The sequence below is a fragment of the Sesamum indicum genome, unplaced genomic scaffold (genome assembly GCF_000512975.1).
Source record: "Sesamum indicum cultivar Zhongzhi No. 13 unplaced genomic scaffold, S_indicum_v1.0 C00489, whole genome shotgun sequence".
Classification (NCBI taxonomy): Eukaryota; Viridiplantae; Streptophyta; class Magnoliopsida; order Lamiales; family Pedaliaceae; genus Sesamum; species Sesamum indicum.
In genome coordinates this window covers 1,955-10,761 of record NW_011629754.1, presented here as the reverse complement: position 1 = coordinate 10,761, position 8,807 = coordinate 1,955, and the positions used below count along the sequence as shown (strand labels likewise).

Here is an 8,807-nt window from a genome sequence, read left to right as displayed (position 1 = left end):
CCCTGCCGTAATCCTATGAGAAATCGGAACATTGAACCCAACCCAACCCCGGAACTTGTCTTTGTAAATGCCCTCTAAATGTCTCATCCAGTCTTCATATTGTTTCTCTCCTGACCCAAGCATTACCTGAAAGACAGAAGAAACTTGCTTTGAGGGATTAAAACTTAAATGGAATTGCACATGTTTCTCATTACAATTGGATGAATTAACCAAGTTTGCTATTTGAAGAGAAAGAGGAAACGAAGAAATAATATCTGCAACTTGAACAGATCACAGAACTAACTCTTAAAACATCACACACGTCTACGAAACATTGGCGAAAAGGCAACTCACAAGTTGGATATCTTCATGCATTAGATCTGGGACAGCTGAAAGAAGAATGTCAATGCCTTTCTGGTAGTCGAGTCTCCCAATAAACCCAATCTATGGAAAGTTGACTTTTAGAATCCTTCATCAGCAGAAAAGTACTCCAATTATCTAATCAAAGAATAGCATGATTATGTTCTTAGTTCTTACCAGAGGACAATCAGATCGAACGGGAAGGCCGAGTTCTTTTTGCAGTGAAATCTTGCATTCAAGCTGCAATGACAGGAAGCAAGATTTAGAGAATAGTAACAGTAACAACCAATGGCAGTACCTCAGGAAACGCTGAATCATGAGTATATGTAAGTCAATTTTTTGGGATATGGTGTTTATCAATAAGCTAAAAAGCATTTCTGAAAGCAAAATTGATAGTAATAAGTTACTTTGGAGAAACCCACCTTTCCTGAGAGGTCATGAACAGAGTACTGAGAAGCAATATGCTCATCTCTAGATGGATTCCACTCATTGCAATCAATTCCGTTTGTGATTCCTGCATGAGTACATGTTATCTTTGAGCAAAATCAACATGCATTGGACCAGTTAATAATGGAAAAAGAAGCGAAATAGAGAATTGAGAAAAACGGATCTGGGAGTCTGACCAAGTTATGTGTTCTTTATGTGGAGAATTATGTATCTAGAACATAAATGAATACAAATCCAGACACCAAACAAGAAAACTTACCAGTTAAAACTGTACTACGACTGCTCAAGAGCTCATGTAACCCATATCCACCCTCAGGCGTTGTTATTTCCCAGGAGTAACCCTATAACAAAAATCGAGAGGAACAGGAGTATGATGAGTTGTTTGGGGTTTATATGTGCAGCCCAGGTCCAAGTATTGACAATTCTCAAAGGTTTCTTGCAACATCTGAAAACTGAGTGCTGGTTGTCTATAACCCCGTAACTCCTTATCTTTCATAACATAAGAATACTCAGCATCACACTTCTTGTATTGAAATTTACCTGGCTAACCGTCACTATCCTGTCCGATGTGACAATTGCAGCTTTCAAAACATTGACGGCTTCACCAGGGTCTAGAGCATGTGTCCTTGCCCAGGGGGGAAACACCCATTCCAGCGCCTTATACCACCCACCAGGCACTCCCAGATTCCTATATGTAGCTGCGGGCTCTACTCCCTGTTGACGAAATGAATCATGCATCATTGCTATTCATTATTAGAAATTAAGCACGTATTCTCGTTATGCATCATTACAACATCCTATGGATAACCAAAGTTAATTTGACTACATTTTCAGAAGTTACAGAAGAAATTGTCGCTAGTTTGAACTTTGAACCATACTACACAAGTGTATTATTGTATTCCGATACCTTCAATTGATAAAAGGTACTAGAGTTTCTATAGGGTGCATAAAAAGTCATAATTTAAGAGAGTCCTTCCCCTTCCCTCTGTAAGAGATATGAGAATTGCTATTAAAATTGTATCTTACTCAAGACAATTACAGCCGGTAGATTCAGAGAAAGAAAAAGGATCTTACTTGATGGGCTATGTTATGTATTACAATGATACTCCGAGCATCCTTGTATACACCACATGGACGATACTTGGCTGCTAAGAGTCTGAAATTATGGACAGATGAATATCAGTACTCACATCCAGCTTTATCGACATGGCAAAAAGTAGATGACTGCTAATAAAGCAATATTAACCAACATGACAGTTGTTGAAACCTGAATCCCTTTTTTCATCATGAAGTGGAAAACAGAGAATGAATTCATGAGTCCCGTGCTCCGTGAGAAGAAAGAAAAGAAAACTATAAAATCAACCTTACGTCCAGATATGCTTATAGATCATGCGTTAATACATTTAAATTCTTTTCAAGAAGTTTAATTACCCCAGCACATGAAGGATCGTATGCAATGAGCTTTCTCACTGCAACAACATATCACTAACTAGTAATTGCCTATGGTGAGAGACTTTAAGCAGGAATCATCCAGAAAATGAAAGCAAATATTAGTCACATACACAGGAACTAGGCCAGCATGCCAATCATTTGCCAAAAAGAGGCACTTTTCTCCATAATTAAATCCTCCTAGTGGCAGCACTAAAGGAGCTTCACAAGCAGCATGGCAAAGCAAAGTGAACCGGAACTGTTTGGCCAAAAAGAGAACAAAATATCAACAATATGCCGTTGTTGTCAAACAATCAGTTAGTTTCTCCATCGAAGAGAACCAATCATTTACCTGATTATCACCAAAAGCACCAAAAGTATCGCCATATGGAGTTCCCAGTCGCTGGTATGAAAGGTGGTCAATAAAGACCTGAAAAATAGAACAAATGTTACAATGATAACAAATAAAACAATTAAGGAAGATAACTAACGGATGGATAATTTTTTCTTTCAATTTTCAGAAGGCAATCCTTATCCCACGGTGAACAATTTCAGGAAAGATAACAACCGATACTTCTTCTTTTTTTTCTTTCTATGAGTGTTTATTTTTTCTTTTTCTTTTTGTATTGGGGTAGGGAGGATGGAGAATGGCCGTCTTCTTCCGGGTAACAGCACTGAGATGTCAATGGTTTTACCCAATCAACTCCAGCCCTGAATTCATGAAAGAATCCGACCTCCTGCACACCACCAAAACAATAGATCTGGCTCCGTTGTTCCAGTTCAACAGCATTGGCATATGCTTTATCTGATGGACTTCCATTCAAATATCTTGGACAGACAACCATTACACGATGCCCCCGTGCCGCCATTGCTATAGGTAAAGAGCCACAAACATCTCCCAAGCCTCCGGTCTTTGAATATGGAGCTGCTTCAGCAGTTACAAAAATGACATTGTAGGTTGTCCTGGTTGAAGCTTGATCACTTGTTTCAACGTTTTCAGCCAGCTCATCCACTGAATTAGTTACAATTTCTCGAGTTTCCAGGATTTTCTCATGGCTGATTGCTGACATTAGATAAACTTGTACTTAGAACTTGCCTCACTATTCCGTGGAAAAAAAACTCATGCAAATGACCTCAATACACATGTTTGTTAGAGAAACAAAAAGTCCACCACACAGCTAAATCAACATAAAAAATTTGTTCACATATTCAATTCATAACATTTTGAATAATCCCAAGTCCCATTTTTCTTTTCCTTTCCCAAACTTAAGAACCAAACTATTACACTCAGGAAACGAGCCGCCGTCTGTCAAAGAGGAGTTTTCTTTTCCTGCTCATCACTTCCACTAATCTTATATACACCTACAAAGCCGATAGTCCTAAAATACAAAAATCACAATAAAGAAATAGCGATAACATCTAGTCTGTAATTCCCAAAAGAGAAGGTATTCTAGTCTCTAAAAATACATCCATAAGTTCACCCCACAAGAGAGCCGAGGGCGAGAGACGGAGAGAGATTGTCAATATCAGAAAGACAAACAAGAAACGAGAACTGAATGAAAGAACCTTATAACCAAACACCTCTGTTTCACTTATCTTCGACAATCAAGAAGCACCTAATTCACATCATGAATGTACCACACAAATAATAATAGATGTTCTATTCTAGAACAAAATCACATGCACAAAACAACCATCAAGCACAAGAAGGCAAAAGGTTGCAAAAAATAAACAGAAAAACATGAAAATGGATTGAAACTATTCATTATCTCTATTACCAGAGTGCGGAATCAACTGAAACCCAACAACGGAGCCAGAACTATCTCTCTCGGTTCCCAATAAAAGAAGCTCGTCTCGTTCCTCATTTTGAGCACTATTACTACTTCTACTGATAAGATCCTCCTCATTTCTATCCTCAGTGAATGATCTTGCTCTAATACAAAAAGATTGAACCTTTCTGTTCCTAAACAACAACGAAGCAAATCCCACTTGCCTAACACTACTAAAAGAACTGGAAACGCTGTTTTCTCTCAATCCGGGGCCAACAGTTCTTGACGGGATGATCTGCAGAGTCTCCATGAGAGAGAGTAGAGAGAGAGAGAAAGAGCCGACTGCAGAAGCAAAGAATCAGTGATGATTTGCAACAGAGGCCAAAAAAGAAGAAACGAAAACTTGAAGGCACAATGTATAGGATCCGGTGAAAGCGCGAAAAAAGAGAAATCAGTGGGTCCGGTGGTGGGTTTACATAGTCAGACATAGTTCGTGAAACTGGCAGTGATGGCGATCGACAGGTGGCTGAAGACTGAGGTCAGACACGTGTCACTTATTGGATGGCCAATATGTGGGCGGGAACACGGTGCTCCACAGACACAACGACTGAGCCACATTGATATTTTGCCATATGATTACATGATCCTATGCCTACGAATGCGATTGCGTTACCACCCCATTTGTCCTAAAATTCCTCGTAATTTATGGGTCAAAAAACGACTTTCTTGTGTTTTAGTTTGGCAAGTTTTCAAATTTAATTTATTTTATTTTTAAAAGATGGACCAAAATATGGTAAAAATTAATTGTATCCCTTGCAATCATATTCCATAAGAGATATACTGTCCTTCCCTAAAAACTTTCTATAATTTAAAAAGTTTAATATAGTATCCCTATTGTTTGTTTCCGTCCAACAAATAAATCTATTCATTAATTAAAAATTTATTAAATTTATTGATATCAAATAAAAAATTGAATAAAAATTTGTCTTTACATCCGATTGACTTATTATAAATTAAATAAATATTTTACAATTAAAAAATTATTATAATGATGAAAATATACCCTCCACACACATTATTGCGTGAACAATCTATATGGGTAGTATTTTCAATTATATATATAAATCTTTACAATTGTGTATATAAATTTCAAGAATCGTCCAATATTTTTTAATCCAAATAATTTTGAATCATAATATACATGTTATAATGAGTCGAGTATTAGAAAAGTCGATGAAATAAAGGAAAATGAACATGAATTTTTTTTAAAAAAAAGAAAAAAAGAAAGGTGTCTCTCTAGTAAAAATGATAATTTTAACTAATCTTGCATATATAGAAATTAATGAGATTAACTTAGCTCGAAACAAATAAGAGATTTTTACAATAATTTAATTTGCAGCTGAAAATTCTTCCAAAATAAGAAAAGACGATGCAAATTTAACAAACATAATAACAACACAACAGATACCCATCCTTTAAATATGTTCACAACATTATTATTTATCACACAAAACTATTAAATAGACAAAGTATTAACACACAATACACTTAACCACACAATTTCATGGGAAAAAAGAAAAATTCACCCAAAATTATGTCTCCAAGCCACGGCCCGATCCTCACTGCTTGATTCCGGGCTACGCATCCATTTCCCAGGCCCACGATTGTTTTCTTTTGGGTTTGGGCTTCTTTGGGCCAGATATGTTGTTGTACCTCCACCTGAGCTCGACGACTCGTAGCCCAACCCAATAACACTACCCCTCTTTGTCGATGAGTTCCATTGGGCTCCTGGTGGGCTCCGTTGCTTGACTGGGCCTTGAATTCGGACTTTTGCTTTTGCAGACTGAGTTGGGGCCATGTAGCTAGGGGCGTCATCCAGGCCCGATCGTCGTGGCTGTCGAGATGTATATGGGCTTGATTCGATGTAGTCTCCGCTGAGTCGGCCCATGTTAACATTCTCCGACCCCAATGGCATGATCAAATCCATTTCAACTGTTTTCTCGGACATGTTATCGGTGGTGGTGTTCTCACGCGCCACCACGGGCCGTGGATGGTAGGGCTGAGCCGCCATCCACCGCTCGAGCCAGTTCCATCCCCACTTTGACTTGTCCGTCCCCTCGTCATACAACTCCACATTTTCATCATTCATATCAGAATGCATCATTTGCTGTTGCTGCTCATCATCAATCACACTGTAAATCTAACAACCTCGTCTGGGTTTCATCACAGAAATAGAAACATTGCATCAAAGTTTCAAAAGAAAACCTGATAGGCTGAAGCATAGGCAAGAGCTCTGTCCCTCTTCATCTCCGAATCATGTAATCTTCTTGCAGGACTGTCCCTGATTTTACTCATACTCTGGTTCCTCCTATCCCACTCCTCACAACTCTCAAGCTTCTTCGTTCGACTCCTCATCCTCTGAACTTCTTCGTCATGTCTGAATCTTTTCTGCTCATCCTCCAACTTTCCCCGTGCCTTGTCGTGGGCAATTTGAAGCCTACGTGCACGAACCCTAGCCTGCACGCGTACAAGCGCTTGCATGCACCGCATTGTCATCTGCGCCTGTTTTCGCACGTTGTGGCCCCTTACAAGAGCCTGCAGCCTCACCAAGCCCTTCAAAGCACGTAAAGCCCGTCTAGCCTACAACGTCGAGTCATATGATCAGGACTTGGCCTTAAATATCAAATGTTTGTGTTAAAAAGGACTACTCTTTTACCAGATATCCTCTGTAATAAGATTGTATCAGAGTTGCAGCCCTTTCTTCCTTAGACTGGCGCCCGTATCCAGCTAATCTAACCACCTTAGCAGCAGCCTGAGCAGCTGCCACAGCCGCCTCAGCCGCAGCTGCAGTCGCCACAGCCACGGCCATAGCATGATTCTGATCCTCTGCCACTGGAGACGAACGAATGCTCTCCCCATTCGTCACATCTGGAGAACTCTCCGCCGGGAAATGCTCAAGGGACACGACCTCCGGTGCTTCATAATGCCATTTTTCGACAGTTTCCTTCTGAGAAGATCTCATCAATGACAAGCAAGAATCGTCCGAGATCAACAGCTTTTTTAATGTGCAAAATCAAACGAAAGATTAAAGCGTAATGCACAAAGTTAATTCCAAGAGTAAAATTCCTGGGGCCTAATCTATCTGGGCCGTGCAAAAAGTCAGCAACTGAGTTGCAAGGATGGGGATTGAACAAAGAGGAGCACATGATGATGAATGTGGTTTGAAGTTTGATGTGATGGGCATGTTGTAAAGAAAGCAATATGACATGAGAACTGCTGTTTGTTTTGGCATTATTGATAGGGGACCATACACACACATACATACATACATACATGATCTGAAATCTGAGGTATTTAATGTGGTTTCATGATGGAAAAGCCATCAGTCACCAGTTTTTGCTATGAGTATATGAACAGATGATGATGATGATGTATATATATACATAAATAGATCAGCTTGATCAGACATTGTTACTGCTGGACGATGCAGTCATGAAGGGAAGTGCATAGGACAAAACAATGGTCAGAAATTGTTAAAGAAAATGGCACTTAATTAACAATGATTATGGGACTGTAAGAAACAAGAATCTCAACTGCTGAATGCAAATCCAGGCCATTGATCAAGAAATGATCTTATATCATCTGGGCCTCTAAATTATCCCAGAAATTCAAGAAAAAGTGCAAATCAAACATGGTATTATCACAGCCTGACAAAATGCTTTCCTTCCTACATTCTACTCACATTTCACTACTTTAATTTTGTCCTAGAACAGAAACTCAAAGGTGACCAAGGAATACTAACTAAAGAACAAACCTTTTTTTCATGCTGCAATTCCTTGTTTGGAGATTGCTTGAAGACCTTCTTCACCGACGAAAACCAGCCGCCTCCGCCGCCTTTCTTCCCCATTTTCCGGCCAAAAATGATCACCTAAAACAAGGCAAAACAAACAATGAATAGCATGTGACATACATGATATATCATACAGTTATGAAAAAAGAGAGCAGCACGATCATCATCGTCTAGCTATAGACACAAAACCTAGTACAAAACAAAGTTAAAGAGCTGGAGCTAGAATTTCTCGCATCCTTTCTCTCTACTTGAACCCCATTTCTTCGCTGTATGAATGAAAGCGCTAACAATTGGGAGTAAATGACAACGTACTGCTATAAGTGAACAACATGTGACGAAGGTTGAAGAAAATTAAAAAGGGGTTGATAGAGAAAAGAACTGTGTGTGTGTGTGTCTGTGTATTTTTAGAGAGAGAGAGGAGGAGAGAGAAGAAAGTATGGTGGGATGGGAGTGAAGAGTAGTAGTAACTGCTGGCCCGCGCATTTGCCGTTCGTATTTAATCATTCTCACGAGGCGAGGGGGTTTAGCGTCTTCTTGGGATACCATGTACAGTTGGGCTCGGCCAATGGCGCCGCGACACGTGGAAGTTGCCCTCTTCACCAGGGTGTTCATCTACGTTCTCGGACATTGATAAACATTGCATAAAGACTAGATTTTTGTCACTAATCATGGGGGAGAGTGTGTATTTTGGGAAGTTCTACTTCTAGATGGATCACTAGTTTCTTCATCAATCGAGTCTAACTCGACCCGTATTGAAATACGGTCAGATTAGGAATTCAATAGAATTTTAATTCCAAATAGTTTGGATTGTCATAAAATTGGTCACTTTTCTTAAATTCTATATAAATCATATTGCATTTGTCATATAATTTATTCAAAAATCAATCAAATGTAATTTGTTAAAATTTTTCAAGTCGGATGTATATTAGGTTGCAATTAACATTAAACTATGATTCGATTTAATTCATATATTT

General features: G+C 39.0%; 2 protein-coding genes across 3 annotated transcripts; both read right to left on the bottom strand.

The window, feature by feature from the left end:
* Positions 1-6: 6 nt before the first annotated feature.
* LOC105155184 (soluble starch synthase 1, chloroplastic/amyloplastic-like) lies at positions 7-4,432 on the bottom strand (the record flags this gene model as incomplete). The annotated part of the gene is made up of 11 exons (XM_011071042.2): positions 3,993-4,432; positions 2,910-3,277; positions 2,567-2,644; positions 2,349-2,473; positions 1,861-1,942; positions 1,327-1,500; positions 1,046-1,127; positions 762-853; positions 517-579; positions 334-423; positions 7-126 (listed from the first exon to the last, which is right to left on the bottom strand). Coding segments are annotated over exons 1-11 (1,575 nt in total), but the record flags the coding sequence as incomplete, so codon positions are not given.
* A 1,022-nt stretch (positions 4,433-5,454) lies between these two features.
* LOC105155183 (protein IQ-DOMAIN 1-like) lies at positions 5,455-8,314 on the bottom strand. 2 transcript variants are annotated; one of them, XM_011071039.2, is made up of 5 exons: positions 8,023-8,314; positions 7,798-7,911; positions 6,700-6,990; positions 6,249-6,623; positions 5,455-6,156 (listed from the first exon to the last, which is right to left on the bottom strand). In XM_011071039.2, the coding sequence occupies exons 2-5, from the start codon at positions 7,888-7,890 to the stop codon at positions 5,566-5,568; spliced, it is 1,350 nt and encodes a 449-aa protein (XP_011069341.1). In that variant the 5' UTR covers positions 7,891-7,911; positions 8,023-8,314; the 3' UTR covers positions 5,455-5,565. The 2 variants fall into 2 exon arrangements, with proteins under 2 accessions (XP_011069341.1, XP_011069342.1); XM_011071040.2 differs by having other exon boundaries at positions 8,146-8,314.
* Positions 8,315-8,807: the final 493 nt, after the last annotated feature.

Coding starts and splice junctions, on each gene's coding strand:
- LOC105155183 (XM_011071039.2), bottom strand. CDS start 7,890: ATGGGGAAGAAAGGCGGCGGAGGCGGCTGGTTTTCGTCGGTGAAGAAG. Junction 6,991..7,797: donor AATTGCAGCATGAAAAAAAG/GTTTGTTCTTTA, acceptor AGATCTTCTCAG/AAGGAAACTGTCGAAAAATG. Junction 6,157..6,248: donor CCTATGCTTCAGCCTATCAG/GTTTTCTTTTGA, acceptor GATGATGAGCAG/CAACAGCAAATGATGCATTC.